This window comes from Lacerta agilis, chromosome 6, assembly GCF_009819535.1.
Source record: "Lacerta agilis isolate rLacAgi1 chromosome 6, rLacAgi1.pri, whole genome shotgun sequence".
NCBI lineage: Eukaryota > Metazoa > Chordata > Lepidosauria > Squamata > Lacertidae > Lacerta > Lacerta agilis.
Window position 1 is genome coordinate 53365820 of NC_046317.1, and position 15061 is coordinate 53380880.

A 15061-nucleotide genomic window follows, 5' to 3' on the forward strand; every position below is an offset into this window, starting at 1 on the left:
CCACCGTGTACACACTCTTTCTCTCATGGCGACCCTCCTACAAGGAAAAACAAATCCCAAAGGCGTCCCAGCTGGCATCAAACGTCTAAAGCTATACATTGGAAATGAAACAAAAGCTTGCCTTAACCACCCACCTAAATGGAGAGATACACACTGCCTGACAGCATGAAGACCAGATAACTGATTAGTTGCTGAAGAACAGGAGACTGAAAGAAGGTGGGCAATATATATATATATATATATATATATATATATATATATATATATATAATTTTTTGCCTGCATAGTTGTTGTCACCTGACTGGCTAATAACGGGGCAGCATCTGTTGGATCAAGTTTATCAAACCCCCCCCCCCTTACATTATACAAATGCAGAAGCTGAGTCAAACGAAGCAGCGTTAAAACTGAGAATGTCGGCCTCTGCTCCCGTGTGATCGCAGGAGGGGTCTGGCCTTGTAAGGAGGGAAGGGGTTAAGGAAAGGATCCGGAGCAATGGCTAAATCTCTATTACGCTCGCCCATCGCAGGCAGAGTGGGGCGTCGGAGGGCAGGTTATTCCGACGGAGCTCATTCCCATCCAACCTCAAAACTTGTAGTCTGGAAAAATTCATGATGTCTACGATGGTGCAGAAGCTGCTGATGGTGAATTCTAGGAAGAAGAAGAAGAAAGGAATCTCGCATCACTTCTGCTCTTTTAGCCAAATGTCTGGATTAGCGCTTTTCAAGTGTTAATATGAACTATATGCACACACAGGCAAACAACCTCATGATTATCTAATTCCCAATTCAGGAATGAGCCGGTTCCTGAGGAGCTACAGTTATCCTAAAACTGTATACATCCCAAGAGTAGCATTCTCACCACCTGCTTTGCAGAAGAAAAAGTACTGAATGTAAAATTATCATGGTAATTTGCTGGAAATTCAGCACACTGACCTTTGACCTCTCCGTGAGGATGAAGCTTGAGTAAAGAGCAGATTTTCTTTAGCTAGTCTGCTGAGCTCCTGCCATAAAGCTGACACAGCAGGAGCTGCTGGAGGATTTAATATTTTTGAAGGCCTAACGTTTTAGGCCATTTTCATGGATGATAGAGAAATCACAGTTTAAATTCCACACTATTCCATGAAGAATCACAAATACCAGAGATTAAGGACATTTTATACACTGTAGCGTTTTTGCATTCTGAATTCAACTCAGTTCTATCTTTGAGACTGAGAGATGGTTTTTCCTCCTCCCCAGAGGAACTGGGATCCAGAAAATAAAATTTCAATTACATCAGTACACACTGTTCGTGCTGTAATTTCTTATGGAATTGCCCCCCACTCCTGCCTTCTCCCAACATTCGGGGATGAGGAAAGCTGGGACTGTCCACTTGGCTACAGAATGTTAGTAGTCAAGAATACTTAAGCTTGGAGGGTTTTTTTTTTTAGCAGAGGTTCGTGGGAGGCATCTATCATGTATGATCTAGTTGAGATCCCTTCATTGCAGGGGGTTGGACTAGATGACCCTTAGGTACCTCCCAACTCTACAATTCTATGATAGACAGAGTGGTTATTGCAGCTTAAAGCTGAACAGCAATGACAATGTTGCTAACTAATCCACCTCTGGAAGCACCCCAGCAATTCTTCCTGGGGTGTTTATTAAGCATTCAACAAGATTTGCTTGCACAAAGTTTGCACGGTAGTTAGTCTATGACTAGTCTTTTTTGAGCTCCCCTCCCCTATTTGTTTACAGTGGTTATATGCCAATGAGTATTAATCCTGATTGGCTTGTGGAGTGTTTACATGTCTTCCTCTTAATCATTTATTTGTCCCACAATTTTCAAAGCATTTCCTCATCAGTTTCCAAACCACACAAAGTCAGGATCTTTTTAAGGTAGATTTCTTGTGCTAGGATGACAGACTTTTAATTGTGCAAATCAAAAGTTCCGATACACTCGAATCCCTCCCATATAATTGTGATGGTCTGGGGCCACCTTTACGCTCTCTCATAAGCAATATGCCAGTTTGAGATCTGCATCCAGAAGTTTAAAAGGTAAAGGTAACCCTGACCATTAGCTCCAGTTGTGGACGACTCTGGGGTTGTGCGCTCATCTCGCTCTATAGGCTGAGGGAGTCGGCGTTTGTCTGCAGACAGCTTCCGGATCATGTGGCCAGCATGACTAAGCCGCTGCTGGCGAACCAGAGCAGTGCATGGAAATGCCATTTACCTTCCCGCTGGAGCGGTACCTATTTATCTACTTGCACTTTGACGTACTTTCGAACTGCTAGGTTGGCAGGAGCTGCCTGGCACCGAACAACGGGAGCTCACCCCGTTGTGGGGATTCAAACCACCGACCTTCTGATTGGCAAGCCCTAGACTCTGTGGTTTAGACCACAGCGCCACCCGCGTCCCATCCAGAAGTTTAAACAAGGGTTTAAAAGTATTCTTACTATTAATCAGGGCTTTCCCCCCCAGCCAGAACTCACCAGAAACTCAGTTCCGGCACCTCTCAGGTGGGCAACATTGCCATTAACAGAGAACAAGGGAGGCATTCATGGTGAGTTCCGGCACCTCTTTTTCTAGAAAAATAGCATTGCTGCTAGTCAACACAATGGTTGCATATACACCACACATTTAAAGCACACTACAGTACTTCCCCTAAAGAATTTTGGGAATTGTAATTTGTTAAGGGTGGTGGGAATTATAGTTTTGTGAGAAACTACCATTTTCAGGATTCCTTGGGGAGAGTCATGTGCTTTAAATGTGCTTCATATGTATGGTGTGCAATGTAGCCTTTGTGTAAATGAACTAATATTATTAGTATATTATTTTATTGCTTACTCTCTTTCCCATCTTCCTTCCATTCATTTATTGACTTTCTCCTGTCAATGGACCCAGTCTTTTTGTTGTTTACTTACTCCATAAAGTGCTTTGCATCTCGATGGGCACGATATGAAGGACAGCAATGCTTTATGAAAGCTGAAATATCTCTGGGAAAAGGATTCCCTGCTGCTGTCAAGAGAATACAAGGAGACCATGCAGAATACTAGACTTAAGCTCTAGCATCCCTCTTTGTTTTTTGTTTTGTTATTTTAAAGTAAAAGCATCTCTAATCCTCCAGTGAACTCTGAAAGATTCAAAGACGGGGTGCGGGGAAATGGATTAATGGAGGTGTGTGTCCTGCTGCAATGCTTCTTATAAGCAGCCAGAGGGCAACCAAAGTCTAGAACTTGGCAGCAAATTTATACATTTCCTTGAAACAGCTGCTCCTGGTTTAAAACCGGAAAAAACTGCATACACTGCAAGGGCAGTATAACACTGGATGGATTTGGAAATGCAAGAGTCCATCTTTCACACTTTGTTGAGGAAGGGGAAGGTTGCTGGCTGGGCCAGATATGTCTTGCATGATTGCTGCTGTGCAAGAAACTCTTTATGGAAAGTAAAATGTAGAGAGTGAGTCAAGACAAAAATTGGGGAAGAGCAGAAGTATGCAAGGCCATTGCAAACTGCTGTGCTGGCTGAGTCAGGCAAACAGTCCACATGAAAGCATTCTGGCTTCCCTCAGTTGCCAGACTGATGCCATATGCAAGCTTGCTGCCTAGGCATGAGATCCATCCTTTATTGGTTGCTAAAGATATACCTTATTTATTTTCCCAGGTTTATATCCTGCCTTTCTTCCACCGTGAAACCCATGGTGGTGTAACATATGGTTCGCAGGAGGTCTACAATCCAGGCACTGATCAGGCTCAGATTTGCTTACCTTCAGCAAATGTGTTCCTCCCATGTGCCTTCAGACCAAACTCTCTTGGAACATGGTGAATGACCTTTTGGCTAGCATGAAGCAAAAGGCAGTTCTATTCTCCATGCACCCACAGAATCATTTGCAAATACATTATTCTCATGGCCGAACAAACATCTTTTGACAATAAATCTCCTAAGTGAATTATTGTCTTGGTGAAAAGTAATTCCTTTAGTGTGTTGAAAATTAGTGGATGATCCCAAGTTGCAGATACTGTGTGTGAATAGTGTCATGCTCACACTGTTTGTTACCTTCTACATATCTTAGATTGTTAGCTCTTTGGGGCAGGGACCTGTCATATTGTGTTTTATAAAGCATCACACACACTGATGGCACTATATAGTAGTATATCAGTCGCAAATCTCAATAATGTTCTCAGCTAAACTCTCCCCTAACTCTTCACGTCTTTTACAACAGTAAGTTGACACATGGTTTAGTTCACTTTTAATATTTTTGTTACAATGTTTTCTGGTGGGGGTGCTGAGCAGAGCATATGCTAGTTGGAATCATTTTTAGCATCCATTAGCAGTGGTGCAGCTAGGTAACTTGAGGCTCTAGACTTAATGTGTATTGCTTCACTTGACTCAAAATGTGGCAAGTCAGCTCTGCTGTGTCTGGACACCATACTACTCATCTGGGGCCCTAGATTCCCACTCCTGCCCTACAGGTGTACTTAGGATCACTTCCCTCAGTGCGCAGGCTTGTTTGCACAGACACGTTTGAAAAGGAAACCTTAATCATATGGGCATCAACAAGTGTTTTGTTATCTGTTTAATGGGGGGCGGCCTTTAGGTCTAGGACCTGGATGTGGCCCTCCAGGCATCTCTACCTGGCCCTCAGGACTCTCCCCAGGTCACATCCTTCCCTTGCCCTGCACGCCTGCTTTAATAACTGCTTGCAGTGAAAGGAGGGAGGCTCACTGATGTTGTGAGCTGTTAAACATCATGACCATGGGGCAAGTTCATAGCCATCATATAATGTATGGGATATGTTGGAAAGGACCTGGGGCTGGTACAGGGGTTTAAGAAGGTATTGGTTTCTGCTCTGCTCTGCATTTGGCAGTGCTGTTTCCATTCAGCTGCAGTTCAGGTTCTGACAAAAAATAAGTTAGTCATCTTGCCATCTGCTATTGTGAAGTTGTATGTGCAGTCTTGAATTACATTATCCTTACATTTTCCTATTAATTTCCAATGGAAATGAAACACAATGTATATCGGGCAGGGGGTAGTCATCAAAAACATGTTGTTATGCACCATTTGCAGACTGAAAACAACAACAGTGAATACTGATTGTATTTGTTGGGTTGATTTCTATTCCAGACATGGGACAAATCAGCAAACACCGGCAATTTACACTCTTGTTTCCATTTTCATCTGAATGCTCCAACATCTCCAGGCTGGACACAGCCAATATTTTTTCAAGGGAGTTGAAAGCAGTTTGTGTGAGGCTTCACTTCCCATGTTATATACAGTACACATGCACACATATATCTTTTGCCGTGCTATGTCGCCTGCATTGAAACAGTTCTAGTACATTTCTGAAACAAAACAAATCCCTGCAAAACCTAATTACCAGATTCAAAAGTGGCAGAATGTACACAACAGGAGCAGTGTCCCTTATTTCAAACTGCCTTCAACTTCCAGTCTTGTCTTCTAGCTGCTGCCCCGTTTTTGCCTAAGCAGAAGTGTGTAGAGGTTGTGAACCTCTTTCAGATTTTCAGATGAAAGGGAGCTGGAGAAAGACAAATGGCTATTCTTCATCTGAGATGTGCCTCAAAAGAACAGCATTCTAGCCAAGAGATAAAGACACCATCAACTTAAAAAGCCCAGCAGCTACCAGGGCTATATATATATATATATATATATATATATATATATATATACACAAACTCAGCTACTGAGTCTTTTTGCGCTGCAGCATTCCTCATCTACTATGGAAAAAAGCAAAGGTCTTCTGAGAAACTCATTAAAAAACTTTAAAGGTCAGCAACAGAATGGTTTGAAAAGTGAGTGAATAAATAAAGAGAAATCCAGAGAGATTGCCTCGTTGCCACACAGATTTGAAGCAAAACACTGAGACAAGTGCAATACTTGTCAAGCCATTCCAAGTACAAAGCTGTGCCTCTCCCTTCCAAAAACTGATGGCCCCACTGTTTGATTAAACAGAGCAGAGTCAGCCTTTTTTGTGGGGAGCCTAGGTCTTGGCAAGTTCAACAGGTGCGAACCAACCAATAGGGAATGTATTTCTCTTCAGACCAGGGGTGGTGAACCTGTGTCCATCTGGGTGTTGTGTAATCAAACTATCATTGGCCCTGACAACTGGCTCTGCTGGCTGGGGCTGGTGGGATATGGAGTCCAAAAATATCTGGAGGGACACAGGCTCCCCACTCCCTGTTCCAGACATTTGATTTTTCAAAATACACCCGGTTGATTTGTATGCGGTTTGGACTCCATGCAAATCTGGAGCTAAATAACAAAATGACGTAAATAAAATTGATTAATTTTAGAAATGTCATCACTCTTGAAAGCACCAGCTTTCTTCATGCAGTACCCAGAATCATCTGCAAAGGATCTTCAAATCACAAAGCTTTGTAAGTAAATAACTGTAAGTACTAGTAGCCATTAGTGGACTCATGCTATAAAAACATATGCCACCTCCACATATCTTATGACCACACCCTCTAACTGTCCAAGGATAATAGTCAATAATAATTGCAAGGGAGATTGACAGTTGCTAAGGTTATCTCTTTGCATGGGCCACATTCGGACATAATACTAAACCATGGTTTATTGTATCAGCTTTCAGGTTCTCACATTTCCTCCTCACATGCAAGAGAAGTAAATTTGAAGCATTTGCTCACAGTCTGTGACACACTGCAATTTCCTATTTCACTTGAATATAGAACCTCTGATATGTACAAACTAAGATATCCAACTAATTATGGACTCTTCCAGATGTGGACACCCAACATTGCTGAAAGTGGCTTACGAATTCCACATTTAGACTTTTCTCCCATGCAAAATTATTCTTTTTCACCTGCTCTAGGACTCTGATTCTATGGAGCTAATGCTTCTACAAGAACCCTGTTGTAGGAAGGGTATAAAATGTTAACCATCTGATGAGAATTCCATTGTAGACGAAAGATTAAAGGCAGCTAGAGCTGCAGTCCTATGTACACTTATTTTGAAGGAATTCTTATTACACTGCGGATTTCTTCTGAACAAAAATGCACAGCAGTCCTACTCAAGTCCTGGAGAACGAAGCAAAACCAATAATTGGTCTGAAGGCTTAACACCATGATCCTTCAACAGCTATGCAAAGCTAGGTCAATAAAAAATGGAACTGATTCTTATGTGACAAATTAATCTTCATTTTAAGATGAAGAAGTTGTTTTGCTCTCTATCTAATCTGCATTACACAAATTTACTTATTTTGCTCCTTTTTTGTGGTCATCATTTTAAGACACCCATGTGTACATGGGAGCAGAATACCACCCATTATATTTCATCCACTGCATAGCTCTCTTTTCTATATGCTCATTTCTCCTTGAAACATGAACATGTCACTGGCATCTATGATGACTGGCACCATGTTGAGTAATCATATGCTAGATGCTAAAAAATAATAAGAACGCAGCAGTAAGTCCCACCTAAAAGGAAGCTGCCACTTGGTGTTGGAACCATAAGATATTCTTTCTTGTATTGATCAGAGTATGGTAGGAAAATGCATATAGAAGGGAAACACTGTGGGCAAAGGGAGGCCATATGCGTGAGGAAGGGATGGGGTGGAACAGGGGACGTTTTGGGTCTTTTCGGCCTCAACCACAGGGAGTGAGGTTACTCTGACTCTGTTCCTTTTCCTAGACTGCATCTAGACACATCAAAAAAGCATTTCGGGAAAACGTGTTGTAAACTTTATTATGGGAAATCACGTTGGCAAAAGATGGGACTCCACAGTGTCATTTGGTGTCACAGTGTTATAACGCATATAAAATGCATTTTCTTTACTAATGAAGCTGAGTCCTTAGACCAGGGGTGGGGAACTTCAGGCCCAGTGGCCAAATGTCCTTTCAATCTAGCCCTTGGGACTTTCCCCAAGACACCCCCCCCCATCTCAGCCATATCCTTTCTACCCAGGCCACACACCTCACTGGCCCTCCTTTGCACCTTCCTTGAATGCTTTCCCTGACTGGAATGTGCCCCTGAACACAGATATTGCTTCTTGCTTGCCTGGATAGACAACAGAGGGGTGTTTGTAAGTGTGTAGAAGCTAGCTTGCAGCACATAGGTAAAATTCACATTGGTTACTCTGCTCACTTTTGCCTTTGCCCACCACTGGCATGTGGTCCTAAGAAGGTTGCCCAGAAGACAATATGGCCCTTGGACTGAGCAAGTCATGGATGGTTTAGCTGAGATCCCAGCATTGCACGGGATTGGACTAGATGACCCTTGGGGTGCCTTCCAACTCTACAATTCTATGATTCTAAAGGTCCCCTGGTTTGGTTTTCTCTCCCTGCCTCTCTCCTAGCCCCTGACTCACCTCTCTGTTATTCCCCCACCCCATGCAGCCCCTTTCTCTTATCCTTTTATCCATTTCTTTTCAGCCATGTCCACTTCTTGGGGTCCTTGCCAGTCCATTACCCATGAGGCGGTTCTCTTGGGACCATGAGAACTGGCTGATGGGATGGTGGCAGGGAACAAATATCTGCTTGTCTGCTCCTCCATGGCAGGGCTACTGGTTCCCACACAGTTCCTCTCTCTGCCTTCTGCTTCTGCCCTAACCTGCTTGAGTATCTGGGGGCTTTGGAAATGTGGGGATGCCCTTTGACACCCCCCAGTACCATGTGGCCTAGAAATCCAGAAACAGGAACAAAACTCACTGTTCTTGGTTTCAACTACTCTGCTCTCATTTTGTGCTTTAACAATGACAGTGGCTTTCCAAAGAGACAACAGGGCAGAGTCAAGGCCCCAGGGGTGGGGAATCTGTGGTCCTCTAGATGTTGGACTCCAACTTCCACCAGCCCCATCAACCATGGCCAATGGTCAGGGAATGTGGCAGATGTCATCCAGCAATATCCAGAGAGACACTGGTCCCTAATCTAGATTCTCCTAATCACACTTTACTCTGTTTTTGCCATTAAAAAATAGCCTGCATATTGGTGTTCCAATACAACTCTAAAATCACTAAAATGCAACTCTAAAACCACTCAACATCCAGAATGCTGTTGCTCACCATTTATTTTGTTTCCTTGGAGATAGAGATTCTCGAGGCTTGTACTGACTCGTGGTATCTTCTGAAGCCTGTTGTACGAGAGATCTAGCTCCAGGAGGTTACTTGCATTAAAAGCATTGGGGGAGACTCCTTCATTTGTCAGGCTATTATGAGAAAGACGTACATAGAGCAACTTGGGGGAGACTTTGAAGAAATCATCGGGGATGGTTTGTATGTGATTATACTCCAGATATAGCTGCTCCAAGGCAATCGGAAGGCCATCGGGGACTCTCCTGAGCTGGTTATAGCTCAGGTCTGCAAGAATCAAAGACTTCAACCCCTTGAGGTTTGAACCAATTTCATGGATCTGGTTGTGGCTGAGATAGAGGGCGGTGAGGTTCTCTAGGCCTTCAAGAGCATTGGATGGCACCTTGGAGATTTGATTATAAGCCAAGTGAAGCTCTCGCAGCGACCGTGGTAAAGGGGTAGGCATCTTGGTCAAGTTGTTGTGGTCAAGGTAAAGCCTCTCTAGGTTCTTGAGCTTGGCGAAGACTTTCTTTCCCATTTTCTCACTGGTTATTTGATTGCCGTGCAACGCAAGCCACTCTAGGTTGGTAGCATTGTCAAAGGCTCCCTCTTGGATAGCCCCAATTTGGTTGTTCTGGAAGTAGGCGTATTTCATCCGGGAAGGCACAAAAGGAAGATACCTGAGGTTGCGAGAGTCACAATACAAAGCAGAAGAGAAGTTGGGTGGGCATTCGCATTCGTGGGGGCATTCCCTGGAAACGGGTGGTTCAGGGACAGGCTCCCCAACAGAGGACCCAGCTGGCACATAAGAGTAAGAAGAATATGGGGGAACCTCATCTTCATAATATGGAGAATAGCTGTAGGAAGAGGATTGGCTGCGTAAATAGTGCTGTAGCCAGGCCATGTCCTCATACTGATCATCATACTGGCTCAAGGACACTTGGCAGAGGCCAACTATAATCAGAACAGAAGCCCAGTGCATTGTTGCCATAAGCTTTGGACCAACCTAAAGAAAAAGGTGCAACAAGGAAGAGGGAAAGATCAACCACAGAAAATGTTAACTCGGGGATACACAAACTGAATAGCAGTCACAAACGTATGTTAAGGGGCTGAGGCTTCACACATGCCTTAAGCATGATTGATTTCCATTGATTTCTGCACAGGGCCAGTTTATGCAATCAAGATAATCAAGCAGTAAAGCTTTTCAAGTCAGGCTACAGGTATATATGTCTATAATATACAGCTATGTAACAGGCAGAATTGCATGCTTATATGTCCCTCCCTCCCCTACTCGCAGCAAAGTAGGCTCAAAAGTTTTAGATGCTACCAGGAAGTTTTCCCCCCTTCATGGGGAGCATCAAAACATTCAACCCTGCCCTGAAATGATACAGCCCAAGAAAGCCTCACCACTTCATTCTGCTGGGTGTGGAAGCTGCCTCTTACTCCATAGAAGGGAGACTACTTTTCAGTGGGCCCAGGTGAGCAAGACAATGACTGAAGGACTTGCCCAAGGCCATAGAACAGATGACTAGCCCAGCAGAAACAGAATTCAGAATGTGGACCTTGCAGTGAAGTGTTGTTTGCCGGTTCACTTAAAAGTAGAAGAGACACATATGTGATGTGACTGAGCCTTCAAGCCCATATAGTACTTCTCACATTCGGATTACAATGTCTGGAACAACAGCCACTTTAAGTTTCATGTTGCTAACTCTGCAGAGTCCAGCGATTGTCCATAGAACCCCACCGAATGGTTTCCATGTTTCTATAGTGTTCCTTATTTTGATGTACAATCCTGTGGCCTGCTACTGACGTGTGTTTGTAGCTTCTTGCTTTAAAAGCCTGGCACAGGAGACAAAGAAGCTATAGTCTACTGGCTTCCATGATCCATTCCTCAGCTGGTGTGCTGGCTCCCTGGCACAGCACTCCCACTACAAGAAACAAGGATGGAAGCCCCGGTGGCAGAGCTATAAGGGCGTCTTCAGATGAAAAGTCTAAGGGAGCTTTTCAGTCCTAATTACACAATTCCCACTGTAGAAGTCCGCATAATTCTTTATATATTGAAATTTGGTTTTCTTTAAAATACAGTTACTAATAAATTATTATCCATTTCCTATTAGTGCTATATAACCCAAATCAGCCTCTGTACAGTTATATATACTATAACATATTTTAGGCTTCCAAAGGATAGATGTTTTGAATAATTTGCTCAAGTTTGTAAAAAATTATAAGAAAGGTTTCCCAGTTCTGTACACTACATCATCACCACCATCATCATTAAGGTTATTATTCTTAGACAGTAAGCTTTGCCATAACAGCATACTAATAATATGTTGATCCCCATTCAACAGCTGTAGGAAATTGTAAGATTCAACCAGTGTAAGTTCTAACACTATGCATGAGCAGTGCATTAAGGAGCACTAAGCCTCTAAAGAAGTCCAAAAGAATCACAGTAAAGCAGTGAAGGCACAAGGTTCTTCATGTGTGCAAAGCTTCCAGACCCTGAGAGTTCTCCATTGGGACATAACCCTGTTTTCCTCCTCCTCCTCCTCCTCCTCCTCCTCCTCCTCCTCCTCCTCCTCCTCCTCCTCCTCCTATGTTCTGGCATCACACCAGGTTGTGTGTGCCCTCCTCATCCCTTCCCCTACAGCTCTCCCCTTTCTGCTTAATCAATGAATGTAAGTTCCTATTATGCCCTATGAGGATCCCCACCCCCAATAAAGAGAAGGTCCATACCTGATTTGATCTTTAAAAGAGAAATGGAAGAATAAAAATAAAATGTTTACAATGAAGAGGGAGAAAATTACACACACACACACACGCACAGAGAGAGAGAGAGAGAGAGAGAGAGAGAGAGAGAGAGAGAGAGAGCGCCATAAAATGGCAGTGAAAAGGGCCACTTGCCAATCAATGCCTACAATATTTATGCAGCCACTTTCCACACACCACTCACATAGATGAACTTGCTAGGAGGGAGGGGTGGGCATTTCCCAAGCAACAAAAAAAATATATTACTCTTTGAGTTTTGAGCGGGCCAAAAATATCCCTACAAAAGAAGTGCTACTTGGATGAATCGCAGTCAGTTTCTGAATAACGGCTATATATTTGCTATATGCACACACTCACACAAACACTGAATGGAAAGACCTTCCTTTTATTTGCATGTACGTGAGCACCTGCAACTGTATTTGGAAATTACAAAGAGCGTTTAGATTCTGTATGCTGGAGAAGCCTGGCAGGCAGGCAGCTCTTCAGAAAGCACCACTCATACCACCCAGTGTCACTTTGCCTGAAAAAATAAAACATTCCTCTCCTTGCTTGGAAAATGGACACATTCCACATCTCTCTCCATCAAAAAATCAACTGTCTACCACTCCGCTATTGAATGCCCATCTTTATAAGCAGCTCTGGAAAGGTCTCTGTTCCACCAGGGAGCTGCTAGAGGTTAGCTCTTGCCTGGTGGTTCTGCTTAAGAGCCACATTTCTGGGAAATTCATTTCCATCAGCTGCACTCTTTCTAGGTGTCCTTCCACAACCACACTGACTAAGAAAGACTCATAATAGTCATTAAACTAAAGGAACACATTTATTTATTTTTCAATCACCTGAACTGAGATTCTGATCCCTTAGTGTTGATGTCTCAGTGATAATCTTCACATACCTGTACTAGTCATAATTCAGCAGTTAACAATTGTTATTTCCTTCCCCTGGTTTCATTTTCACCAATATGCACTACACTTTGATACAAATAATACAGCCAGGTACACAGTGTCCCGGGCATAAACTGGAGGGAGGCAAAGGGATCTGGCAAGATGGTGTGTGTGTGTGTCTCATCTTGCCTCCCACTGCCAAGAATTTCACAAATTATGGAGGAAGAGAAGTCATGATTAATGAGGTCAAAATGTTCCCTTCCCCAATAATCAAAACAGGTCTGTACCCTTGCTACTCATCCTATTGCATGTGCTGCTCACATGCTGACCTCCTAAGTTAGCACGATGCTGCAATTGCTTTTGGCCCATTTGTACCAGGGATTGCTGAAACATCCTCTCGCAAAATATGCAATTCAGAAATCAACTCACCTAGATTCAGAGACACCTTTTCCCACAGCTTTAGAGTTCTCCTGTGTGATCCTCTTGTGTATTATGGAGCATGTAGGTGCAAGTTTCAACTTGCCAAGGTTGGTACCCGCCCAGATTCCTGATCAAATATTGTGCTGGAAGACCATGGGCTCTGCTGTGATGTTTTTTGGAGTGACCTCCAAGCAGCAGGCAGTTTGCAAAGCAGAGTGAAAAGACCTTAAAGCTGCTTGGCGTTATAAATAACTACATCTCTCTCTCTCTCTCTCTCTCTCTCTCTCTCTCTCTCTCTCTCTCTCTCTCTCTCTCTCTCTCTCTCCTTTTTCCTCGCACAGGGTTTGGCACTTCTAGACTCTCTTTCTGTTTAACAAGTTAGTGGAACCCTGGTTGTTGTTTTTAACAGACTCTTGCTATTGCTGCCTGTATTTCCCATCAAGAACATGCAAAGAAGTTGGGATGAAAAAAAATAAATCTAGATTTGGGGATGGAGCCGAAAATGTGAAAATAAATTGTGCTGTTTAGAAATGAAGTCTCTTTTCATCAATGCAAATAGAGGCTAAAGCGATGAAACCTGTAGTTCTGCAAGTGGCAATGAATTTGGGGGGAAATGTGTAGCAGAATCTGGCATTTCAGTATTAACATTTCTCAAGAAAATGCCTACAGCTACAGGCTGCAATGTTCCAAGACCCATCAGTTTCCCCTGATCTCCCCATGACATACACAACACCATTCCTGACCTTAGATTCTCCCCACTCTTTGCCACACTGGCTATTACTACTCCAGACCGGTCTCTATCCAAATGTTCTGTAACAAATTCTTTAGTTAACCCAGAAAATAATAGCTCTTTGTGGTAGCAGAAAAAGTGGTCTTTGCTTTCAGACAGCCTCTATATTGAATCAGCCAGAGCAGTAAACCACCCAACAGACAAATAACATCTAAGAACCAAGCCCTGAATATAACACAATGCCAGATCTGCCTTTCATCCTAGTTGGCAGCAATGTTACTGGGCCTAATAATGCTAGTCATGCTGTCAAAGAATCACATGAGCATCCTTCAGAGTGCTCTATGTTGCCACCTGCCCACAATGCACCACGGAGGCCAGATGCAAAAGAAATCAGGGTTCCAGCACTTTTAATTGCTGTGCAAAAGAAGGAATTTCAGAAAGTGTAGTTTGCATGGCAAGTGTGCCACTCTAGTCTGTAATTCCCATCTAAATTCAGATCTTATAGCTCTAACACCAGGTCAATTTGTTTTTGTTTGTTACTGCTTTTTGAACATCTGGCTTGAAGGTTTCTGGAGAATCAAAAGCTTGCTTCTATTTTGTGACGTTGTGATCCACCCAAAGAAAGGTTTTGCCAACTGCATTAACTTGGTTTATTCAACACAACAGCTCAATCAGTGTGTGAATATAACCAACTACCTTTCTACTTTAATGTAACCCAATGACACCAAAATAAATGTAAATATTGTATATTTCCCCATAAATTATGTTTCTGAAGATCCTGAAGGAGGAGGGCCATTTCACGTACAGATATGTGTAAAATATTTTCCACATCAAAATTACCTGATAATTTACAGTAGATACATATACAGTGGTACCTCGGGTTAAGAACGTAATTCGTTCCGGAGGTCCGTTCTTAACCTGAAACTGTTCTTAACCTGAAGCACCACTTTAGCTAATGGGGCCTCCCGCTGCTGCTGTGCCGCCAGAGCACGATTTCTGTTCTTATCCTGAAGCTAAGTTCTTAACCTGAAGCGTTATTTCTGGGTTAGCGGAGTCTGTAACCTGAAGTGTCTGTAACCTGAGGTACCACTGTAAGGAGCAGAAAGGAAAACCAGCTTCTCCCTTTTATTCATCAGAGTTGGCCCAGATAGGATGGAGCTGGTGCATTTTTGTGGTCTGCATACTGGAACCCCAAGGCCCAGGGCACCTTATAAGCTGCAGTAATTAATTGGGACGTAAGTGTATTTTA

General features: G+C 43.1%; 1 protein-coding gene across 2 annotated transcripts; it reads right to left on the reverse strand.

Annotated features, from left to right (window-relative positions):
• Positions 1-270: 270 nt before the first annotated feature.
• On the reverse strand, positions 271-13326 carry FMOD (fibromodulin). 2 transcript variants are annotated; one of them, XM_033152721.1, is made up of 4 exons: positions 13092-13326; positions 11749-11758; positions 9010-10021; positions 271-648 (listed from the first exon to the last, which is right to left on the reverse strand). In XM_033152721.1, the coding sequence occupies exons 3-4, from the start codon at positions 10004-10006 to the stop codon at positions 497-499; spliced, it is 1149 nt and encodes a 382-aa protein (XP_033008612.1). In that variant the 5' UTR covers positions 10007-10021; positions 11749-11758; positions 13092-13326; the 3' UTR covers positions 271-496. The 2 variants fall into 2 exon arrangements, with proteins under 2 accessions (XP_033008612.1, XP_033008611.1); XM_033152720.1 differs by lacking the exon at positions 11749-11758 and having other exon boundaries at positions 13092-13325.
• Positions 13327-15061: the final 1735 nt, after the last annotated feature.